The 26,757-nt window shown below is 34.5% G+C and overlaps 1 protein-coding gene across 5 annotated transcripts in view; it reads right to left on the bottom strand.

Annotated features, from left to right (window-relative positions):
• The window catches only part of GBE1 (1,4-alpha-glucan branching enzyme 1), a 142,856-nt gene that overhangs the window by 51,796 nt on the left and 64,303 nt on the right, over nt 1-26,757 (bottom strand). For all 5 annotated transcript variants that reach the window (XM_085547128.1, XM_085547139.1, XM_085547164.1 and 2 more), the window contains exons 8-12: nt 16,416-16,531; nt 16,072-16,199; nt 11,456-11,554; nt 9,360-9,470; nt 5,350-5,521 (exon numbers count right to left, since the gene is read on the bottom strand). In XM_085547128.1, the coding sequence (XP_085403254.1) occupies nt 5,350-5,521; nt 9,360-9,470; nt 11,456-11,554; nt 16,072-16,199; nt 16,416-16,531 (626 nt within the window). The remainder of the gene's footprint in view (nt 1-5,349; nt 5,522-9,359; nt 9,471-11,455; nt 11,555-16,071; nt 16,200-16,415; nt 16,532-26,757) is intronic.

The raw sequence follows: 26,757 nt of genomic DNA, 5'->3' as shown, positions 1-26,757 counted from the left end.
ACCAAAGCAGAGCAGTAATTAGCACAACAAAATTACTAGTGGTTTATTTACAACATCTCTAAGAAAAACAAAAACAAATAAACAAGAAACTCTCACCTTTGGTTTGAAATTGATGTCCTTGTTTTGGACAAAATTGTATTTTTTGTCCAAAGTAGTTCGCAAAAATAGCATTTTAGACTTTACATTGTTAGATTATAGATTTTGCTTTAAACAACATTCCTACTTGTACTTTTTATTTCAAACTTGAAATTAACATTCTTCAAGCAAACTTTATGCATGTTTCCCACAATGATATTGGTACTATGGTACTGATGCTTTTGCACCATTCCTTGTTTGTTAACATACTTTTGCCTAATAAATGCTTTTTTACTATGAAATGCTTTCGTTTACAAAAATCTATGTTTCTTTCTGTAAAATGCTCACTTAAAGGAATAGATGATGCATAGTATTTTTTTAAAGGACCAGGAGAAGACAACGTTTCATTACATCAAACATAAGAGAAGAAACTATTTAGCGCATTAGAAAAGCTTCAGCAAAGAGATAGTAGACAAACTACTGTCTAAATGAACTAACAAGTGGGAAGAAGAAGCAGCTTAACAGATTGACTTGATGGTACTAATGAAACAGAGATAAATGTCAACTCAAATAATAATACCATCATTCAATGATCTTTTCTTACTTCTACTTACTAAAAAAACAAACAAACAAACAAACAAAAAACCAACAAGAAAACTGCAGGAAAAGACAGATGTGGCCTCTGGAGCCCTCATTAAGAGTTATTTTACTATAGAAAATCCATGCAAAATAGTACTAGAGAGATTCATGTTGGGATTAATCTTCATTTAAACCAATAGATTTGAGTTTAAGCCAGTTTCAAATGAAGAAGGAAGCAAGAAAATGATTGCTAGCTAGGTGAAAAACAAGATCTTACAGAGGAATAAAACAGTAGATATGATGGCTGTGCTGAAAGAAATGCCTCCTAACTTACTATGTTGGCCCACAACGTCACAGGTGGGTATCAGTGGTATATCTGTAAAGGTTGAATCTTCCCACAAATATTCTAGTACATCATGTTGCCATTTGAGAGACAGCAGCAGAGGGGCAGTCTGACAGATTGGCAGTCTGACATGGAAGTTCGTATGAAACAAAGGTGTTGCTGAATTCCTGAATGCAGAAGAAAAATGGCACCCACTGACATTTATAGATGCTTGCTGAATTTTTATGGAGCCCAAACAGTGAGTTACCTCCACTGGTACAAATACTTATGAGTGGCATTCAGGCTCTTGTTTATTGCTGGTGAAAATGCACAGCTAATGGTGGTCACTGTGCAGAAGAATAGTGTTATGTAGCTGAGAATTTGCTCTATCAATTAGTGTTGTGCTCTTTGTATCTTCTGTAATTTTCACAGAAATGAATGGAAGGCATTACATTCAGAGCAGCCTATGTATTTGTGCTATAAAGTATCCCAAGGACACATTCTCCTGTTTATTGGGTTGGACTTTATGTCTGTTCTGGGTAATAAAAAAGCCACCATTGCTTGTCTAAATCAAGACAGACACACACATGAAACTCATGATAAAGAGAGATTAGGGAAATAATCTGTATGGAAACTGCTGTATTAACTGGCCTTAACAACTAACTGATTGATCACCTGGGGAAAGGACTAGCTCAGCCCTGGGAGCACAGGTGAAGGCACTTCATCTGCGTGACTGGAAGGGGTTAAGCCTGGATGAACCTCTTTTAGACCACATTTAAGGGCTGACTGCCACTGGGGAAAAATCTCTGGTTGGAGATCCCTCCCTTGTGCAGTTTTACCCTAGAATCCTAGATCTTGGGAGATAGGTGAGCATTCTTTACCTATTTGCCTCTTTTGCCATTCCACTGTGCTAATCTTTCAAGCTGTAACACAAGCTTGCTGAAGAACTGCTACAGCTCTTCTGTGTGCCCTGCAGTGTCCTCCCCCTTGGAGGGAACTAATACAGTTGGCTTTTCTTCAATAACAGGATGGAAAATAAAGCCAAATACAAATGAAGGAATGTACAGACATGATAGTTTTGTAGTAATAATTTCAACTATTATTTTCTTGGAATATACGAGCACCTTTACACTTAAACATTATCCAGTGGACGTCAACAGTGTTTTCTGAATTTATAAGGTCTGATATTCCAGTAATGCTCTAGAAGCCTTACAACAATTTCTATTTCTTCTTGTTATGTAACTTAGCAACTAGAATCAAATCTTAAGTGTTCTGTTGTTGTTGTTTTGTTGTTGTTTTGTTGTTGTTTTTGTTGTTTTTTGATTGAACTTCTAGTTGCATGTAAGATATTTAGTCTGGTTTTGAATCTTCACACTATGAAAGGCAAATACTTATCACTTTCCTTCTGCTTTGAATTACATTAATATCACATGCTTGTTTTAGTTCAATATCATTACATTTGCAAACATAAATATTGCTATTCCAATAGAGGTGTTGCCAACATTGCCAACAGAAGAATTACTTCTACTGTATAATATAGACGCATACTGTGAAAGCTTTGCACTCTTTTTAAAAGTGTTATTAAAGGTCAGACAATCATGTGTGTGTGATCCACATATATCAGCATTTTCATGAATGCTTGTCCATGGAGGAGAGAATGCTGTGGCACTACTTAGGCACTGTACAAAAGAACTTGAAACTTTTGTGATTTCCTAAAATCCTGTAATGTTTTCTGACCAGCAATGTCCCTTCTCAGTATTAAAATCTCCATCTAAGAAGAGTGGTACTTTTACAGTAGAATTGCTGTTCCCTACCTGATTTGGAAGCATGAGTATCCAAACCATTACTAGTTTATGATGATTATTATTAAGCAAACTGTCCTTCCTGAGTGTCTTCATTCCCTAAAGCAGAATGTTAATCACTGTCATACTCATTTTTCAGCCAAACATATTAAGTTTTCCTTTCTAGGTTAAGACTTCCATTCCAGATGGGCAAAAGAAACCCCAGAGATCACTTGCAAAGCTGTGTTAGAAACAAAAACAGCAGCAACAACAAAAAACAACAGAAAGAAGAAAAGAATACTCCTAATGGTTTGTATTACTAGGAAAGTAACTTACAGACAACACAAAATGTTTCTTTTTGTATTTAGGTTTCCATATACCACTGCTTGCGTATACTAGGCCTTCCTGGATTTTTTCAAGAGAATTTAGACAGTATTAATGTCAGGAGAAAGCATTCCATGGGCACAACTTTCTCAGAATCTGCTTGCATGTACAGAATACAAATGATACTTCAGCACAGATATAGTCAAATATTACTCCAGATCTTCAAAGAGCAAGTCAAGCATATATTTGAGCATGCACAAGTTTCTAACCCCATGTATAGCTCTGCTAAAAAATACTTTTAGAAGGGGTTTACTTTTCATTGAGGTAAAGAAAGCAATGAATAGGCAGCATATTGCTTTGGTATCTTCATTTTCAGAAAAAAATAAAAAATAAATTTAAAAAAAACATATATTATTATTATTATCTTTTTTTTTTAAATAAACCTAAGGATGCACAGAGGCAACCAGAGTGCCTTCTCCAGTTCTGAAAAGAGATTCCTTGTCCTCATCCACCTCACTTGATCCTTCTCTTTTTAACTCTTAGCTTCTCTCAAAAAATAAAGTTAGAGAACTCATTTGTCATTATGTTTGCTTAACATAAAGCATAATAGCATGTTGCAATGTGCATTTAAATTACACTAAGTTTATACATTTTTCTCATCCAACATTCAATTGTTTCACCTTTTACATATAGCATAATAATTTATTTACTGAAACATTTCCAGAACTGAAGGATACACAATATTAATTGTTCAATCAACCAGCACTGACACACTGAATTTAACATGCCACATTGAATTACTTATTGTTTCTCTAACCTTATGAAGTTAATCTGAGCCAGAGACATCTGCAGTTCAGCAGGGATATTTTCTAAACACCTGCTTACTCAACTACTGTACTATCACTAGTTTGAATGGAACAGCACAAGTCATCCATTGTACATTTTGTGGCCTGTCTACAGCACTCACTTTTTTTAAAAGTAATTCTTCAATGTACAGACAAAAATCTGTATCTTATTGGAAGTGATATTTTTACTAGTGTAGTACATAATGAAGTTATTAATGCACTGTAGTGAAGTTACTTTAGTTATCAAATAAAAAAGGAAAAAAAAAAAAACAAAACAGCAAGCCCTAAATCAGGGCATCTAAATTTTCAAGTGCTCTTTTACTGCTGAGGAGCAGAATAGTGCAGACACACTTAAATCAAATGTCAGCATTCCCCTTTTTAAGGTTTTTTCTTTTTAAATGGATACTTATTAATACATATTATTTTAAACATACTATTATGAAAAGAGAAGAAAGTACAACTTATTCTTCTCAAACTTGATAGTAAATGTCATTTACTAACAAAATCTAAAGGCAATATTAAGCTAAAGCTTCTATAATTTTCAAGTATTTCATTGAATGTCATCCAAGATGATGGCTTTCAGCATGCTTTTAGCCTTTTTTGCCTTTCATGTGACTAACAAAAATGCTGTATAAAACTTGACCTACCACATTACAGAATTGTAATTTTATTTTTCTTTTTTATAAAAGATAACTAAGGGTTATTTTGCAAAGAGGTCATCAAGCACAATTTGTTTCAGCATTGCATGTAAATCTAATAATATTAATTTTTTAAGACCACCACACGAAACTGTAACTGGCTGATGAAATGAGAACTATGGGATGGCTTCGTAGCAATAGTGTTTAGGAAGCAATGCAATAGTTGTATTTTAGAGATTATGAAGAAAAAAGTACTGCTAGCTCTCACTATTTACCTGCTTCCACAGCAGGATGTGCCTCTTGTCTGTGATTCATCCTTGCCTACACCTCATTAAACTCCCGCTCTTCACTTGGAAGCAATGAAATATAAAACAACTGATTCCAGATTACTTTCTTGCGCTAATTATTTGACACTGAATAACTGAAATGACAGCTATCCTCCGTTATTTCAGTGCTACTCTACAAATCTTAGGAGAGAAGAGACAAAAGACAACCTTGTTTTGTAACGTAAGACTTACACAGGCAGAACCACAAAACCACAATTAAAATACTCACTTGAACTATAAATATGAATAACCGGAAACTTTAAAAAACTTATTTCTTTTTACAATTAGAGGCCCCATTGACTTTATTTTCTTGTTTTACAATACATCTTAAAGACAGGAAAAAAACCTGTTACCATTTGTACTAAATCTTCATTAAAAAATAGTACAGCTGTAAGATGATATATTTTTATTTCCCTCTGTAGATGAGAAAATGAAAGACATGCTCCTAAGATTACTTACCCATGAAGTTCAGATAGCCGTCTCCTCCAAGTGTGTGAGTAATGAGGCGAATCATTTTATGAAGCTGGATTCCACGATCAATAACTGGAGTAAGAGGTGTGAACACACTCATGTTTGTGTACATCTCTGCATCCATCAATCGAAATGCCAATGTCTTATCACCAACAAGTGCCTATTGAAAAAAAATATAAATAAATAAGAAGAAACCCCTTGGAGTACTAGAAGAGTTTCTAATTTATTTATTTTTTATTTATTTATTTTTTTTAATTTAAATTTTATTTTATTTATTTGCTTTTTTTGGTTTTTCTTTTCTTTCTTTTTTTTTTTTTTTAAGCTAGTTTTCTATTTTCTAGAAATGTAGCTTGGTGAATATGACCTAGTCCTAGCTCATAAAGCAAACAATTTGCCCCTACTTAGACTATAATGTTACAGTGAGCCCAGTTTTTAATTACTGCAGCAATTATATTTTTTGATATATACCACGCCCATGTGATTCTATAATCTGCTGTCAAAAAGAAAAGTGTAAGTTGAGGCAAGGACACATCCCTGAACTGAACCCTGCCCAGATCCCTGATCTAGCTGCAACTCGGCTTGTGTGTGTACAATCAACCCACACCATCTAACTCCAGCTATGGTATTACATTTCACCTGATGGTATCAGACCACACAGTTAATTCTGAATACCTTTTTGTAGATCAAATAAAAAATGTTAGTTTCTGCTCAATAAGCCACAAGTAGCCCATCATTTTGGATTTTTTTTTTTCTAGGAAAAACATAAAATGAGAAAGCAAACACCTCAAGTACCTGGGATGCACAAATAAAAGGCTATTAATATATCTGATTCAAAGACGCAGAAAGATTGTGAAGCATTCATTTATATGCTATCAAGAATATGATTTGTTCTCTGATTTTACACAAGGGAGCAATATAGAGTAGTATTTCTACCTAAAAACAGTAACTGAATTACTAACTTGCTAGTTTTTTCAGTACTTAAGAAAGGCCAAGCAAATCTTTTTAATGACAAGGATTATTCTAATATATTAGCATACAAGTAGTTGTAAAATGTTTCAGAATGTTTGTGAGTAAATCTGTAATTTTTGTTCTATCAGCCTAATTCTCATTTTATACTCTATTATGAAAACTTACTATGTTCCACAGAGACAGCTGAGTTACAAACACATGGAGGTGAAAAACCCCATCATCCTCCAGTTTTCAAACTGAAAATATAATGACATAAATAGATAATTCCCCCAAACTACTCTCATTTCATTGGAGGTGTGGGGTGTGTGAAAGAGTTCCTGTCTAGCAATGGAAAGACTGCAATGCTAAGATCTTGTATTAAGTAGACTTGTATTAATATGTCTTCCATTTGGCTCTATCTAGTCTTTTAGTCATTAATGAATATTCTTCTAATTCAATTAAAGAGAAAAAGTTACTTGATACAGATACAAAAAGTGTAGTACAACAGACAGCAGTTTATCTGGCTTAGTACACTTATTACACATCTCCAAAGCCAGTCAGTAGGAGATGTGAAAGAACAGAGCATGAAGGGAGCCAAACTTTAAGCAATACTTCCCAAAAACCCTATCGCAAAAACAACAGACAGATGTTGACACATAATGTTGGAATTCATGAGTCTTCCAAGAATCTTCTGTGAAACAAATTCAAACTCTTAAAATTATGTAAACGTGGTACAAACATAGAATAACATGACAGAATTTGCTTCAAGCTGGAGAAAGGGGGGAGGAACGACTCTTCATGCAGAATCTGTCATTTCTTCATTTAATTTAACATCCCCTAATATTTCTCCTAGGAACCAAAGCAATTCTTCACTATTCACATTTTCTATGTCAGTTATGACTTTATAAACTGATGTTCTTCCAATTTTAATGATCTTTTATTTATCCTGAAGAGTCTTGGTCTATTTAGTTTTCTTCTGAAAGCCATTCCATACATCTAATTATTCTTACCAACTCTTCTCTTCCAGTTATGCGGTTGTCCTGAGATACAGGACTATACCTGTCCACAGCATTCAAGATGCAAGTAAATTATGAAAGGCTACAGTGACATAATGATTTTGCAGTCTACCCCTTTCATAATAATTCCAAGAAAAATATATGCTTTCTGACTGCTATTAGCATTGAGCTGATATTTTCATGTACGTATTATAATCACAAGACCCTAGACTCTGACTGTTTACAGTCTGCTCATAAAACACTATTACATGTAAGAAATTGGAATCATTTCAGACCCTTATGTGCTTCACTGCATATCATTACATCACATTTTAACTCTCATCCCATTTTGTTTCTCTGTCCTACTTTTCACCTTTTTACATATAATCCTGGTGTTCATCCGCAATCCACATAGCTATCTTCCTGTTTAAATTTGAAATATACATACAGATCTTAGTCCAAAGAATAAGATTTTAAAATAACAATACACTGTCACATGAAAAATAATTCATAAAATCCAGTATGAAATCAAACAAAGTAATGCTATATGAGGACTCCTTCAAAAGTAATGCTTCCTATTCCTATATTTCTATTACATTAGCCCGCAGTGTCAGAGGCTGTGATGCTACAACAGAAGAGGTTGACCCTTTCCTCAAACACTCAGCTACCTTCTGTTGTCATGCAACAGATGGCAGCAGGGGGGCAGCCTGACAAATGGCGTCTAACATGGAAGTGTGAATGAAGCAAAGGTGTGTCACGGAATTCCTCCATGCAGAAAAAAAAAAAAAAAATGGCACCCACTGACTTTTGTAGATGCTTGATGAATGTTTACGGATATCAAACAGTGGGTCACCTCCACTGGTGCAAATATTTGTGAGAGCACCATGCAGGCTCTTGTTTATTGCTGCTGAAAATGCATAGCTAATGGTGGTTGCTGTGTAGAAGAATCATGTTATGTAGCTGCGAATCTGCTCTATCAAATAGTGTTGTGCTCTTCATATCTACTGTAATTTTCATGGAAATGAATGGGAGGCATTACATTCAGAGCAACCTTCACATTTCAGGATGAAGACTCATCTTTTATAAAAGCATATAAGCAGAAGAATATGCATTTTCACATAATACCTCAATTTTTCACCAGAACAGGAACTCCAAACTTATGCTTAAAGTGAACGCTATGTAAGAATCTCATAGATAAGAAGGCAAATAAGCACACAAAAGTGAGTTGATAAATACTTATTTTAAACGACAACATAGATGTTATTTTAGGCAATTTTGTTGACTTAGTTACATAATAGAAGGCATAGAAAATATACATCAATCTCTTATGTAAATGAAAGAGTTGATAAAAGGCTACTCTAAACCTTTTATTAGAAAACTATTTTGTCTTTGTTCTTATTTTTAAGTTTCTAATATTAAAACTCTCAACTATCATGTTTTCTCAGAAATAAACAACTAGAAAGACAGTGGGAATTGAGTGTTATCTAAACTAATCATTATTTTTTGTTTTTCCATACACAGAACCACTACAATTGCTGTGCTTGCACCAAATTATTAAAGAACCCACTATTTAGATCTCAGAATAGAATTGGAGTTTGCAATCCTTTAAGAGATGAAACATTTTTCTGAAGGGAACACAACCATTTCAGACAGTGATTCAGTAAGTAAATTTGCTAACTTGTCATGTTGTTTATGCTTATCATAAGCAGTGCTCCAGCCCACCTTATAGAAACTGCACTTTTTGAAATTATAAATTATATGCTTCACTATGCCCTCTGACAGGCAGGCAAAACTAGAAGCCAGACTTGTTTATTAAATTACGAAACTGAATTGCACCCACCCCTGTGCAAGGGAAGATCAAGAAAACAAATCAAAACAAAAAAACAAACAACCCAGAACAAAAATGCCTACAAGCAGTGTATGAGACCTCCCCATGTCTATCTACCTCAAGTCAAGGCACAATTTTACTAACAAAAATCATCTAAGCCTTTAAGCCTCTTTTTTTTGTGTGTATTTATAAATAATAAATAAATAAATAGGCATTGTCTATCATACCTGGTCATGACTCTCTGCATATGCAATATATTTCTCATCATATCGTCTGTTTGTTAATGTATATACAATATTGCCCATATTCCAGTCTTCATCTTTCAACTCCTTAATTATCTACAGAAATAAAAGAAAAATCAATGAGAAGTTAATGCTTTGTTTTTTTTGTCTTTTTTTAACTAAAAGCACAGTACTACCTTTCTGATTTCTGTTCATTACATTCAATTCAGTAATTCATTCATTATGTTCAATATATTATATTTATATAATATACAAAATTTAAAAAAAACAAAAAACAAACAAACAACAACAAAAAAAACAAACAGCAGTGACATCAAGAACATTGATGTGGTGATGTAAAATTTAACATTCTGATTGTAACTGGCTACGCACTCCTCAACAACTTTTTTTTTATTCTCCCACTCATAAATTCTGGCTCCGAAAACATTCGGGCACCAATGCAGCACTTACTAGATAAAAACTTAATCTGAGCAAGTACATTCACTCCTGTGGCAGCTATCATGTCGTAGCAACTTTTTATAGATCCATCAGAACAAGTTTATAGCATGCTGGATATCTTTCACGTTTAAAACTTCTTTTAGGATGGTGCTCAGAATAACAGGTGATTAAAACATGCATCCTTAAAAGCTAGAGAGAAAAGTCAGCAAGTAACTGATAGCCTGCAATATTTACCCTCCAAATCACTGCAGCTTTGCTTTTGTTCCAAAAGTGTGGTAACAGACTAAGCACATCACCTCTTTCTTAACTCAAAGTCTTCTGTGTTTTTGTAAAATCAACATACTCCTGAACTAAGAGTAAACTAAACTAAAACGCCTCAGCAGAAATTGCTGTAGAAGATTATCCATCCAGAATAAAAAAAAAATCAAACATTTTGCTTCTAAAAATTTAAGTCTTTTTTCTGTACAACATAAAATTCATCCACAAGCATTTTACCTATGCAGAAAAATCACTCATTTTTGTCTATCAAGGTGTGGCAGAGAATTTATAATGGAAAAAGATCAATAAATAAATAAACAAGCAATATCACAACAGGTTATTACAAAATTATCTGCCCACACCATATTCAGGATCTAAACTTCTTCCTACTCCAAAGTTCAGTGATGCCGTTACAAAACCTGGCAACTTAGTCTTCCACATAGAAAGAAGAAAAACTGTTTTTCAATTGATCTACTCTCTAGCTCCTAGTTAAAAAAGCAAAAGATTCTAAAGATAAGTTAATTCACTTTTTATTTTAAGCTACTCACTACATTTACTGGGGCATTAATGCTTGTATAAAACATTTATTGTTTTCAGATTATCATGATAGCCCCGGGGATTTGGATGCAATCTTATATCTAACTGAAAAACATTTTCTAAAACATTAGTAAAAGCCTTTTGAGATTGTTTCATTCTTTTATTGTTTTATTCTCCTTTTTTTTTTTTTTTTTTTTTTTTTTTTTGTGATTCTCTGTAACAAGGTAAAGGTGATTTTAATCCTTATCACAGTCAGTGTTCGTTAGCATATTATTCTTCTTGAAGAGCACTTACAAAGTTATTATTCTTTTTGTTACCCCATGCTGCATATTGTTGATGTTAATTAGCTCATGTTTATTTTGGTTAAATTTTCAGCTCTGTCTATGCTCAGTGCCAATTGCTACGTCCAATTTCAGAAGAATTCATTGTATGTTTTTGTTTGTTTCTTTCAAACTTATGTGCATATGGTTATCTTATTATTTACCTGTTCACATTCAATATTGACTACACATTCTACTGTTGCTCCAAGTTATAGGTTACTTCAAATAAAATGAAGTCTATGCCTTTTGCGTTGAATAAAGAAATGAAATAAGCTAAAATGCAAAGAACAGCCCATAATCTCGCTCATCTTCTCAAAACTGAGATATGATATCTGACAGCTCTCATTTCAACCACTAATATCTGTGCTCAAGACTGTCAGAATTTATTCTAATAGGGCATTAAGTTAATGGATGAGGGAGACAGTTGAATTCATCAGCAGAATTCCTAGAAGTGTTTCCATATATGTATGGTTAGAGAAACATAGCACTCTGAAGAGCAGAACGTATATTTAAAACACACTTTCTCACCTTTATCCACTTATCTGGAATAGCCATGGCTAGTCGATAATCAAATCCCCCTCCTCCCTCTGCAACAGGACGGCAAAGAGCTGGCATTCCGGACACATCCTTAAATAATACATAACATAATTTGGGTAACATAGTAATTATTTGTTCAGCTTTTCCATCATGCAGTTGTACTTCACTATACACAAGTGCTATAAACAGGTTCTATGATTGACTGGGGGAGAAAGGGATTAGGGAGGGAAAGAGAAAGAAAAATCTATGGGTGATTGCAGCACAGACTTACTCTTTGAATGCAAGCTACAGGGAAGCATTATGACTTGTCTCAAGTATTCCACTATAAAGCATTTTGGTAGAATAGATATTTGAAGAGAAAGAATAGATATTTGAAGAGAAAAGAGACCTCAGCAGAGGCAGAATTTGAAATAATTAGCTCTCTTGAGCTTTAAGTAATCAATAGTAAGTAAAAAGTAATCAACAAAAGACAAATGAAACCTTCATTTTGTTTATTGATATTCTGCATAAGGAATGGCATAAAAGTAAAAGGCTGAATTAAGTACAGCAATGAAGAAAAATACAATCTCTACTATTTTCCTAAACACATAAAACTACTGCTTCAGCTAGCCCTGGAAAGTAACACTCTAATTGCATAGTTCTCCAGCTTTATATTCATGGAGGCTAGTCACTCTTAATTTTGTAATTCAAAGTTCTTAATATTTACAGCATCATTTTATTAGACAGTTACATCATATAGTATCTTTCCTATAAAGTTAGATAATCTAAGTAGAAAATGCAAAACCAAAAATAATTGCAAAATATCTAGCAACAATCAGTTGAATTACCTTATATAAGTGAGAAGTAGCTATGGATTAACACAAACATCTTTTGTGTCTACTCAAGTGTTTATATGGAACTGAATTTATCTTAAACTAGAACATTATTTCAATGCAAAATCTGTAATAAAATCAAAAGATGTGGAATTTCCTTCAGAATGAAAAAGGTATTTTCACGTGAAGTTATACATATACACTTACACAGCAACCTCAGGAAGTTCAGCAAGGGCAAATATCAAATCCTGCCCATGGGATCAAATAACCAAGGCATGTTCAACCCACAGCTTATGGGTCACAGGTGGACTAGCACTGAAGTCACCCTCTATCCCAAGACACCATGGTGGTTGCTCTATCCCAACAAGCAGCTCTACCAAATTCAGACAATACACCCATCTCCCACAACAACCAAATGTCAATGTGCAACCGTCACTCTCTGGGCTGAATCCAGGGCAAAGGCAGAGCACAGTGCAGTGCTAGCTCTACTTAGGGCAAATGAATTTTGATTATGCATTTTGATACACTGACTAAACACAGTTCTGTGAACAGTGTAAAACATGCAGGTGTGCTTTCCATTCCAGTAAAGGAATTTGAGGGTAAGTTTCAAGATTGACAGAAAAATCAGCAATTGTTTTGCATATTTGTGAATCCATTTTCAGTCAACATAAATATGTTAACCACAATTTTTCAAATGGAACATACAGAGTTGCCATATCCAACTCAACATTTTGATCATGTCTCTTTACCAGACTTTTAAAAGACCTCTCTTCCCAGAGAAAAAATCCCCCTATTCACAGTCATGCCTTACATGTTACCACTTTTTGGCAGTACGTACATTTGTGAGCAACTCTTCAAGGATGAAGCACAAGAACAGTAAAAAATCCTGTCAAAAATCCCTGGCAAACACCTTCAGAGCACATTAAGGATTACAACCACTGCCATCAAACCACCCTGATGCGCTAGTTTCACAAAACAAGGTCAAATAGCATGCTAGTCAAATTTAAAAAAAAAAAAAAAAAAAAAAAAAAAAAAAAGTTTTATTAGTTAAATATATTAAATGTATTATCTCTTTTATATACTGCTTGACGATTCCTCTTCACCCATTGCAACCCAGGCAAGTCTAAAGGTTTGAGACACATGGACTAACCCCTTTCATCTGCCAAGCCAGAGAGCCGCTCTGCTGAAAAGGCCCTGGGTTGGCAGCATGCTGAACAGGAGTCAGCAGCCTGTCCTGGCACCAGAGATGTCTGGCATCAACCTCAGCTGAATGAACAGACAGATCAAAGGAAGGGATTATCACACTTCACTCAGCAGTCATTAGACCACAGAGAAAACAGCATCTACTTTTTTTCCCTGCCCAGCTAAAGACAGACACTGCCAAACCAAAGGGAGTTTTACCAGAAGGTTAGCAGGACACCAGGCTGAAGACTAGGCCTTGTTCTGCATGAGCAAGAAGTGACTGTAGGGGACCTAACAGCAGTCAGTGCCTGTGGGGTTACTGAGAAGACAGTCTTCATAATGAGTTAAGCAGCAGGAGAATGAGTGACACAGGTGCTAAATCAATACAGAAATGGTTCTAAATGAGTATAAGGAGAAATATAAATCACAGGAGATTAAATATACAGACTGCCCAGAGAGGCAGTGGGAGACATGTCCTTGGAGGTTTTCAAGACCAACTGAAAAAAAGCACTGAGCAGCCAAACTTGCCTAAGTTCAGTTTTGAACATATTTTGAGCAAGAGGCAAGACTAGATTATCCTAGTTACCTTCCAACATGAACAAATTTATGTTCTCTTTTGAAGTATTATTCAAAATTTATGTCTTTATGATTTTCATATGAAACTTCACTCTTTCAATTTATTGAAGAAAATTAATAGAAGAGTTAAATTTAGTGGTAGCCATACTGAAGGGAAGTGCACAGCTTTAAAAATAAGACAGGCTGTCAAAAGAATTTCTGTACTAAAACAGTATTTTCTACAATATTCAGTCTCTTTATGTAGGTATCTTCATGTCAAGGTAAATAAATATAGAGATCCCATATGTTGTAAATCTCAAAGTTTAGTAAAGTGCCATTTCTTTCCACTGTAGACACTAGAAAACTAAGTTAAACAGTTCTCCTAAATCAAAAGAATGACTAATGGTCTCCAAGACATCAGACTTGAAACACACACTTTTCTCTGTGGCATCTTACCAGATCAACAGTGGGAGTCTGAGATTTAAATACCTTCCACTGACTTTATATCACATTTTTGAAAGTCAGATTTTGCAGAAGTAAAATTTCAAATTTAATATTTATACTCATCTATATCTACAGTTTGCCTTAATACTGAAAAAAGAGACAATATTAGATTGTTCAACATATTTTCCATTAGACGTAAGCAGCCAAAGCCTAAGCACTTGTTCACACTTGTTTGACATGAGCTGTATGCAAAAAATGCAGTCACTGCAGTAGAGATTTTTTGTCTGTTTGCTTTTATAAACCTTCAGGCATGATATAATTCTACTTAACTTTTTTTTTTCCTTCTAGTTATACAAAGCCTTAATCACATTTTTATTTAAAAACAAAATGAAAAGCAAACATACAGACAGAAATATCTAAAAATTTAGAAGCTACTAAGATCTTTAATATACAGAATATTAAAAAACTGTAAAAAATATGAGAAAAGTAATATAAATTATGATTGGTTATGGTTATGCAAAACCACATTTTACTCCTATGGCATTCATTCTATCATTATAGGCAAACAAATATTCTTCATTATCTTTCGTAGTTTTCATTTATGCCAACAGTTTCTCCTTTTGATCCATTTGGATCAAATTTGTCTTTTGTACTCCCAAAGGATGAAGACTGATGTATTGAAACAGAAGCAGTTTTCAACACAAGGAAGAGAAATAGATGAGGCAACTCATGATAGAGAGTTCTTAAGCCTGGAAATATAGGCAGATTGAACTCAAAATTTCATTGGCAGGAATGCTTATAATCTACATCTTCTTAGAAAATAAGCCTTCCCATTTACTCACAGAGTAACGAGACCATTTATTATTAATTGCTTACCAGATGTGGTTTTGATAGCCTTCCACTAAGCTTTTAGTCTATAATGTAAACTTACCCAAGTACCATGATTTTGTTTTCTGAAAAGGAACTAAGAACTCTAATACAAAAGTGTTTCATTAACAGTCTATATAGTCCCATAATGAGATATATATATATATGTATATATATATATTATTTTTTTAATGAAAAGAATTATTTAAATATAATAACAGAAGAATCCACAAGAGAACTCAAACAATTTAAACATAGCCTATTTACTCCCTCAGAAACCTGAAGGAATTTAACACTTAATATAAACTATCATACACATTCAGTATTTACAAATTTATCACATTTAATATGAAAGTTAATTGTCAATTATGCCAGCATAATTCAGAATATGCAAATCAGCACAAAGGCTCTTAATTTTTAGTACCATGAATTGCTAGTGACAAATAGCAATCATGAAAAAGTAACAAACTAATAAAAACAAACATCATTTCAAGTTCAAGAAAATGAGAGGAAAAAAAGAAAAGAATATAAATCTTCACATTAGTTAATGACCCGTTTATGTGGAGAAAATTCCCAATATGTGTATTCCAGTTGTTTTTCCCCCTCACAAGGCACAGACTGTCCTCTAATAAATATTTACCAGTTCATGCCACTTCCTGAGTCCCTGAAGGATGACTTGATAATTACCAGGAAATCACATCCAGAAGCAAATTGATCAATACTGAGTATGAAAAATTCTGATTTTACCTCTGCTATTGTTATGCAGTCTGGATGCAAGAAGTTAATCATGTGGTTGGCCAGCATCAGATAACACAAAGCATCTTCATCCACATCTAGGCCAAAATATTCATTGTAATCCCCACTGAATTCTTTGCCTATTAAGACAGGAAGTTTAAAAACACACATTATAAAAATATACTTTGTAATATGTAAATTGTTATTCAAAATTTCAATTCGATCTTCATAGCAGCAGAAAAAAGATACTGGCAAATCTAGATTACTTTCTGAGTATTCAGTTAATTTTTGTAACACATTTTCCAGAACAGAGCTGCAACAGCACTGCTTACATCAGAACTGATTAAATCACTTACCAATCCCATGATCATGGTAGAGCATAGATGTAACACCATCAAATCGGAAGCCATCAAAACCATAATCTTCAATCCACATTCTCAGATTAGACAAAAGGAATCTCAAAACTTCCCAGCTGAAATAACATGAATGGAAAATTTTAGAAACCTTGGAAGGAACTATGGTTCCTTACACAATGCACCTACTTGAATATACTACATACACAACTCATAGTGGACATTTTATTTTTTCTAATGACTTTTTTCCCATTCCTTGACCTGTGTCTCTTACTGCACAGAATTTTAAGCTACTGGATGAGAGCTAGGAAAAAAATGTACAATCTATCTGCACATACATATATTTATAGGTTGATGTTTTAACATATTATAATACAGAATGTGTTACTGTATGTATGGTTTGCATCTCTAAAACTGGTTATACTCTGAGGAAATAGATCTTATAAAAATGGAAAGGAAGTTATGTTAATGAAGATTTGCTCCACAAGATGTTATGGATTTACAGCAATTTCTAGGCCCAATAGAAGTTCGAAAACTTCTGTAGTATTTTTTTCTTCCCCCCCCACCACCCCCCAATTATGCATGTAAATCACATGTCATCAGTAAGTTACTAGCACCATATCATATACTGTGTTACAGAAACTGCTTAAAGCACAAACTAATGGAAATCAAAGAGATATTATTTGCAATTCAGAACAATGGGAATGAGATTTAATAAATACACAAACAAGGCAAGAACAGTAAATTGAAAATATAAAAGAAGTTCCAAAGTAAGTAAGCACAGCAGCTTTTGTGAACAAAATTTGTAACAAAAAGCAGAACAGTCTCCTCCTACTCCCAGCACACTAACCACACTAGTTTCAAAACCACTTCTGTCTTATTTCCACTGACTGTGCAATACTGTGCTCCTGTACTCTCGTACCCTCAGTACAGGCTGCAAACAAGTGCATCTCCTACAAGCTAAGGTTCAGGACAGCTCATTCACCTCAACCATTCCCATGAAGTATTTTTTGCCCACACATACAACATTTGCCAGTAGAACATAACGACAGTCCCACCCACTACCAAGTTTGAGCTTAGGGAAAGGAGCAAGATACACAGAAGCACACAGGGCACGTCACTCATCACCCTCTGGCAGGGTGAGGTAGAAGGGGTACCACGTAACTCATGGTGCATTTGTTAGCATCACTATCGTAATTTATCTAAGCACATACATGGAATTAGCCAGTGAAAGAGATCCTTGATATTTTCCATGTTTTATTTAGGAGATAATAGATGCAGCACACTCATAAGGCTATTACAACAAAAAAGCCAAACTCTATTTTGAACAAATAAACATTTCCACCTTCATTTCTCCCAGAACTATCCTCATGTGAAAGCTGCTTTAAATCATAAAATACAGCAGCATCCTACATGTATTATATAAACCTGGTAAAATCCTGATCTCATTGAATAACAAACTCTCTCATTTTCTTTGCATGCATTGCATATAAATGTTTGTGTATATAGAAACAGAAATATTACTAAGTCAAAATTTCCAAAGCTGGAAATGTAAATCAATTGCCTGAATTCAATCATTTAACACATTTTGAGCATGTATTACATGATAACTTTTTTTCCTCAGAATTATTTAACTTACAAGATAGCATTATAGTAGTAATATCCCAACTTCTTGTCTGTAGAACTTCTTAGATATTTCTTATTTTTTATGTGAGATGATTTGCAATGAAAGAACAATAAAGACAATGTTCTGATGGTGAAAAGACTAAGAAGATATCAACATTCTCATGAACTGGCAAACTTGTTCCTTCAAAATGCAACATTTTGCCAATGCTTGCTGAATCTTTTCCTGGTCAGCATCAAATACGCAGCAAGCTCTCTGCTGTAAGCTAAGCACTATGAGTCACATCAACAGTAGCTGCACAGTAATAAAAATAATCTCTCATGATTAAGATAAAACATGTACAAAGAGTAGATGAACTGTCACAAGCACCAACAAGTCTTAGAAACTGTTTTTTCTCATTACAGACTGCTTGACTTTATAACCTTTTAGCACTTAGACAACGATTAGGATTTGTAAAACATACACAGAATTCCCAAGATGGTTCGCATGCAATTTTTCCCACATTGTTGGCACTGAAGACTGATCTTTTGAAAAGGATGGAAAGGAAGTATGAAAATAATTTGTAATTACTCATACATTAACAAGTGAATACAGAGGAGAGTAAACAAGATGGATTTGCTGAATCAAAACATTAGTTAATAAATCAATGACTTTAAAAACCTGTGTACGAGCAGGAGGTGTTTTCCAGCCATCTGATTGCACATAGGAGAGAAAATTGTGAACAAATAAATAAGAAAACAAACAGATGAAATCTGTTTCTCATATAAACTTGGGAAAAAGAAAAAGTGTTTGAAAAAAATTTATAGGGTGCAATTCTAGGCCATAATTGTCACCCTATACAGTGGCATAGCTCCAAAACAAGAGCCGGAAGAACACCTTCAAAGAACAAGCAAATAACAAATCATACAGAAATTCATTAGTTCATCCAATTCAATTTGCTTATGGGAGCAGCAGCACTAGAAATAGAAGTTGACAGAAGTAACAAAAAATTGTGGAATTGCAAAATCGTAGCATACATGAAACACATCCACAATATAAGCAATAATTCAGTAACATTTCTAAAATAAATAGATCCCGTAATTTAACAGATATGCAAACAGGATAGCATTCATTAAAAATGTAATTTCTTTTGAGGAAAAGTTGTGCATTAAATTACATCCTAACAGTTTCTCACAATTTTACATGTCATAAAATTGATAAAGTTCTTTTATTCCTTGAAAGAACTAAGACAGAGAAAAAAATACATGCTGTATTTGCATTTAACAAAATGATTTACAACATAAGAAATTTAAGCAATTGAGAAATCACTCAAATATAATTCAAAACAAAGGTGGTCTTTGCAGGGAAATCTTGTTTTTTGACCCCCTCCCAGTGAAAAATAACTTATGCATTTCAACTGAGAAATCTGCTTTTTTTGTGAAATGAGCACACATCTGCTTAGATGACCTGGTTTTGCAAGGTTATAAGGAATTTAAACAACTAGGTTGTCAGAAAACCTGTGAAAATTCTTGTAAACCATTCTCATTATCTCCTTTTTTTTTTTTTTTTTTTTTTTTTTTTTTTTTTTCCCATCCTTTGGTTATAAAGAGAGCAAATAACAATTCATTCTGGAATTCTGAGGCATTATGCCTCACAAGTGAACATGGTACCAGAGAGCTGCATTTTCTTTAGTCAGCTCACAGCACTCTCAGCTATTTGCACTTCCTGGGTATTGGCAGCATTGGCTATTCTTAAATAAGTTTCAGCTCTGTGAGAGGAAGATACACTAAGAAGAGACAGACTACTGTTCCCAAAAGTTTCCAGTATTCCCCACATTTTCCGATTCTGGGTAAAAGAGGCAGGAGATGGAGGAATAACCTCCTATCCATTTATAGTAGTGCAATGAGCAACACGGTCGAAACTTCTTTCTCTCCAATTTATTTGATTTGTTACCTGTAACTCCTTTTCCATGTCATATTGTCTTACATTTATTATCATCTTAGTTATTAGTTATCCTTCTTATATTGGTTACATCATTCATACTTCTTCCCCTCTGGAAATGGAAAAAAGGGGCAGAGTGTGAAGCCCTAGCACTTGTGAAAGAATCAACAAAACCACAAAACCCACTTACTATATACAATCATTTATCACTATCACTCTGCTCCCTGCATTGTGAGGTTCTGTTTGTTTTAAAGAGAAACAGATCCATCTTATGACCTTTCTGTTTCACTTGATTAGATTATGCTCACTTTGTTACCTGTATGGAATTCATAATACTGAAAACATACAATTTATATTCTGAGATACATCAAAGCCGTTGACAATGCTACAAGACTTACAGCCTTTGATCTTTACTGTGTAAAATAGCTTTATCTTTTAAATGCTATTTCACATTAAAAAAGCATTACCCTAAATAACACCCATAATACTACAACTCTCTGCGTTTTATCTTTCCTTTAGGTTCAATATGACAAGCAAAATCTTCTCAACTGTGTATTCGATAGCTTAGTCTAAAGGTTTCATGGCCAGCTTTCCTTCCAGCCCTCGCTTAAAAACTGACTGACACTGCAAGATCTTAAGACACAACTGTGGAACAGAGAGCTCTCTACTGAAAAAGAATGCACATGTGTCACTGCAAGAGGATGAAAGGTGTTGGCAAAGTAGACCTGCTATGCAGTAAAAAAAGTGATTTGCCAGCTCAGGTTAATGCACAAGTTAACAGTATTCTGACACCAGAATGGAAAGAAAGACCTTCATTATGGACACATATAAGAATGACCAATCAATAAAGAAACAAAAATCCTACACATTTGAAATCAGAAAAGATGAGCAAAGATGACGTACTCAGATGCAAACATTTGACAGCAAACCAGATCTTAATTTCAAGAGATGCAAAATCCCTCTGAGGCAGTGCTAGATTGTTTGACTTGTCAAACATCCATTTGTGTCTGTTGTAGATAATCGTGCTTCTACTGTATCTTAAAGAAGAGTATATGCCTGCACCAGAACACAGCAGTGACAGAGGACTTCAGTGACCTGAAGTACATAGCCTACCCTCAGGCCAGAAAAGGATGCAGTTAAGTACGAAAGTCTGAAACACTAAATTAGGAATCAGGGCCTTGGGATGACTCAGTGATTGTGAAAAAAAAAAAAATGCAGTGTAAAATTTCCTGTAATCTCACTGCCTATACTGTGGCCCTCTGGAGTCTTTTGCCACTGGAATTTTTTAAAAAGCCAACTAGCCCTCATGGACTTAAAATAAAATAAAACAGATCTGCAGGAAGACCAGTTATTCTTAATCAATCTTATTACAGTGAGGTGCCAAAATACCACAAAGTGGACATGTTAACAAAATGACACAGTCTTCTTCTGTTCAGGTATTTGACTATCAAATGCGCAGCTTTTATGAGCATTCCATTACTCATTTTATACTATTCCATTAAACTGAACAGTATGAGAGGTTACGATGCAAAAAATAAAACAAACAAAGAAGGCAGTTGAGCCCTTCAATTCTTCAGAATCTCTTTTGAAGAAATGCAGAAATCTTGCATGTGTAAGATCACATGACTACCGTGGAACTTAATTACACACCTTTGCTTCACATGCACTTCCATGTTAGGCACAATTCTGTCAGAATGCTCCTCTGCTGCCATCTGTCACACAGCAACAAAATGAAAGAGAATATTGGTGGGAAGGTTCAACCTCTGCCACCATACCACCACCACTGGCCTCTGATGTCTGGACAATGTAATAAAATAGGAGATGTTACCTTTGGAGCAGTTCTTGCACACTCTGATAACTAATAATCCAACACTTGCTACAGAAATGATGGTTAAAAAAAAATTCGAAAGGGAAAAAAAAAAAGAGGGCAATGCACAAAAACTATTAGTTAAGAATCATTAACACTGCATTATGTTCATCAAAATTAATTATGATCAAGCTATTTTTCATAACTCAGAATTAATTGCTGTTTTAGAGTCTGAAGTCATAACTTGATATTCTAAGACTAAGTGAAAGGTGTATAAAATATTGATTACTCTAAGTAAAAATGGAATCAACAGAGTAGTTTTCCTCATTTAGTTTTAGTTGAAAGTATTTTATTCAACTAAAGGTCTCCCCCCTCTCCTTTATGAGTAATGAGGAGCAACAGAAAAACATCTTTGAAGATGCAGAGGATTTTGCAATTTAGTTTTAGCCAATGTTCCAGAGTCCCATATCTGACAATACCCATTCTGAAAGCATGTCCTGACACCCATGAGTTTGCTGTTATGCAGGGAGATGAAACTTTCAGTCACATCACTCTAAATGATACAACAGCAATATGCACTTGTTAGACTTACAGAATCATAGAATTGTTTGATTTGGAAGTGACCCTTAAAGGCCATCTAGTATAACACCCCTGCAATGAACAGGAACATCTACAGCTAGATCAGAGATTCCTCAGAGCCTGGTCCACTCTGACCTTGACTTGATACACATTCAATAATTACTTAGGGAAAATGATTTTATTTTTTTTAATTTTTTTTTTTAAGTAGGTCTGTCTTCCATTCAAATATAAGTTGTTATGCTGAAAATATTCCTAAGTAGCACTTTTCTAAAATTGCTACTTCATCTGTTACTGCAAAGAAGTGTTATTCAGAGAGGATCTGTTAGAACAAAATCTCACATTAACTAGAATACATCCATATAATGCTCTCATGTTTTAAAAATTTGAATTCATACCTATATCAGAGCACCTTCTTTTCTTCAAAACAAGGAAAGAACTGAACCTATGCTGACTCCACAGCTTAGAAAGCCCATTTGTAATAGGAACACAAGGACATGGGGGCAGGTTATTCATTCAGTTCCTAAGAATAACAGTATAGGAGATGAAGAAATTCAGTTGTGTAGTGCTAGATGACAGATTTGTGGACACCTTCCATTACAATCACAAAGTTGTTGAAATATATGGAAAAATCACACTAGTGAGCCATATTTCTTTGAAACTTTAAAAGGAGAGCTTATCCACACTCCACATTTTCTAAACATAAACTAAGTGATTTTGAAAATAAACTTTTAACAGATGCCAATACCAAAATACTTCTTTGAAAAATTACTTTTATGCTGTAAGGTAAATGAAAAGTTCAAGCATGCTAGAGACTCGGTCTGTATCATTACATTCAAAGTGCTGACAATATAAATAACAGCACCTGAATTATTTTTTCCAAAATCCATCAAAAATCTGAGGGACGCACTTTTCAGATGTGATTTTGTATCTGGGCTGTCATTTCAATAAGCTCCTTTCTCTACCCTTTTTCTTCAGAGCTACCACATACTGAGATCACAGTGTGTTCACTGAGGTCTACTGGTGCTGAGAAGATGAATTATAAAAGTTTGTTACTAATTACTTTTAACTTATAGAAGTTGTGTGGATAGAATTCCTGATGCTTTACCTTAGTTTTGAAGTTAAATTGACTATGTACGAGGTAAATAGACAAAGGCTCTAGCCTTTCGTCTAGCTAAAATTAAGAGACGATGAGAGCAATCTCGTCCTTCTTAGAGGTTCTCCCAGAGTCACTGTTACTGACCCTGGTGATCCAATGCTGTGTCCTTATCAGTTAATTACTCTTGAGAACGAATGATCAGGAAGAAATTAAATGCTAAAATATGGGAACTTGACTCTAAGTATTGAACACTGATTGTCTGTGTGTCTAATTCCAGATCAGATGCACTACACCTTGATATTTAGGCGTTACCTAAGAGGTAACACATGTATACACTTTTGCATTATTTACACTTTTGACTTTTGGAAAACTGTTACTTCACATACAGTATTTCAATAGTTGTTTGTTATCTACTTATGTTATGGTTCTTAATTAATTTGTCCCATTATTATTAATTTTGTCTCTTTTGAGTGATCTTTCCAAAATCTGATTGCAACTATCTGTATGTTAAATAAAAAATACATTAAAGTAAAAAAATAAAAATAAAGGAAAAAAAAAACAACAAAAAATAAAAAAACAAGACAAAGAAAAGATCCCTTAAAGTTCGTATTCTGCTGCCTTGCATGTATGTCATGGTTTTGTAATTTTGTAATTTTGCTATCAGTATTCCACATCATAACATCATGTCAAGTATGGACACTTCTGTTGAATGTGCAGTCCACAGAAGAAGACTACATATCCCAGAGAACAACAGGAGTAACAATAAGTCACGGGACCAGGACTGTATATAATCTCGTTCCCAGGCTGGAGTGCCCTCCTTCTTCTCTCGAACTTCTCGGAGAGTGGGAAGCGTTCCAGCCGTGTCGCCTAGAGTTCACAGTAGGCCTCTCGGTTCTCGGAGACTCTCTCTCTCTGTTTCGTTCGATTTTGTTAGCCTTAATTATATTATATTGTGTTATCTTGTATTTCGATATCATATTTAGTAAAATAAGTTTTTCCTCCTTAGATTGTCGCTGTTTTATCCCACTCCCCTTTTCCCCCTCCTTTCCGGGCCCCGGGGGGGGGCGTGGGGTGGCTTCCCCTGTCACGGGCATAGGTAAATCTAAGTAACCCGTGACAATGTACCATGCCTAATTTTTCTCCAACTTCGATCTTCTCTGCATACATCACTACTATGATAAAGTCTATGTTCCCTGCTTTGTGTGTGATATTTTCCATAACACCTCTCCTTAATCTCCAATCTGTATAGCTATCACCTTTTTTCCTCCCAGCAAAATGGTCCTATTCACAACAGATTCATTAACCTGTTAAACTGCTCATGCAATTTGGTGAAGTAATCACATAAGAAATCCTGTGAATGTCAATTTAAGCGTGGATTACTAAAAGCAAAATCATTATGACATTTAAATGGATGAGGAACGATTCTTTGCAGCATCTTGAATCTAGCCTAATTTCAGATCTTTATTGAAATACTGTGATTAACTTCAGGTAAGAGTCATTGTGTCTATTCAAAAGAAGAATTAATTCAATTGGCTACCAGCGGTGACCTCTATATTTTAAGACTGACTACTTTACAAAATTTTGAACAATTGCTTGCAGTTTTTCAGTGTGCCTCTTCCTCTCATGTTAATTTATTACTTAAGCACACATTTCAGAAACTTCATGTAAAGCTTGCACTGCAAGTTACTGGATCCATCATGGAGACTGGATCCATCATGGAAATTTATACATTCACACCTGGTCTTCTAAGCTTCAAAACATCTGTCTTTAAAGCCTCTTTGTCATATCAGTACAGTGCAGTAAAACAATCAAGCTTCCAGAAGAACATTAATTAAAAATTAATTATATGTAGCAAGGTTAGACTGCATATATTCATATGCTCATGGTTGGAACATTACAGAGAACTATTATTTTAATCATTTCAAATATACTGCACTTAATTCCACTGCCTTCTGTTGATGCTTTCACTACTCCTTCCCCTCAAGGAATTTATTAACACCACATCCACAAATATGCATTTGAAAGTGCTTTCTTGAGAGAATCTATAGTGATAACCAAAAGGAGGAGAATACAAAGAAACCAAGATTTTCAGAAGTGTATGAGCATTTATGTCATAAAGTAGTTTGGTGCTCTTATAGTCACCTTCAAAAAGTCCAATCTATTAGAAGTAGTGTTAATGACACACAGTTGTTCTTTTTTTAATGACACGTAGTTTTTTTACAGGTCGTTTTATAAGAAAAATAAATTTATGAGTTTTGGGGAAAAAAACAGTAATCTTTCTACTGCATCACAAATGGTATTTTCTTAAAACTTTTAGTCATTAAGAAACAATCTTTGCTAGTCAAATCCAACACCAGTGCTAATGTATACTACAGAAACTGTCAACAGAGAACTTTCCTGTACTTAATGAAAGAGGGCAGGTAGAATACAAATTGAAATAAGCATAGTTGTATCATGTTGTATAAACCTTTAATCTACACTCTTGTTCCTATGATAACTACCTCATAATCAACAATGTACTTTAAAAAAATATATACACTTAAAAAAGCAAGTGTTTAAGCTCACCGACAGCCGTTTCTGTATTACCTTTAATTTTGGCCTTAGTTTAAGCTAGATACCTAAGACATCTCCTCAGAAAAAATACATTTGTGATAAACATGACCTGCCACTGGATGTCATTGCGACTGCATAAATGCAGCTGGAAGAATATTGACTGTATTTGGCTAAGTCCCAAAAAGGTGCAGAAGAGAAGACTTTAGCCACTTACCAGAAATTTGGAGAATCCTCTCTTTTGTATACGGTAAATAAATTTCTGTGTAACATTCCCCTACACTTTTCCTTCTCCCATTCCCACGAATGGAGGATCAACTACATCCCAAACCAAGAATAGATTAAACTAAGGAAATCACATAATTGAGGAAAGTAGCAAGGAAGGAGCTAGGAAAGGTAAGAAATCAGAAGTTATGCACAAGTTTGTTGTGATAAGAATTGCTCAGATTCAAAAGGAAAGGTGCAAAATTGTAAAGGAATAAGAGCAATGAGTGAGAAGAGGATTATCCAGAACCATCAAAGGTCTCTTATATCAAGCAGTGGAGGATTCCCGTCTCTTAACTGACTGATACCTACCATGCCAAAGACTCCTCATGTGTTTTATTGGATACTGTGACTATAAAAGCAATTTTTATAATCTTATCTATCCTTTTTATATGATAATTAATAAGTAATAGTTTGCATAGTTTACTGTGGTCATCACTGCTTTATGTAAAACACAGTTTAAAGTCTATACTAGATTTAAACACTGGGTGGCAGAAAGGGCTAT

Source organism: Coturnix japonica, chromosome 1 (assembly GCF_054131305.1).
Source record: "Coturnix japonica strain WE chromosome 1, WE-NBRP24, whole genome shotgun sequence".
NCBI lineage: Eukaryota > Metazoa > Chordata > Aves > Galliformes > Phasianidae > Coturnix > Coturnix japonica.
This window is presented reverse-complemented; position numbering and strand designations above follow the sequence as displayed.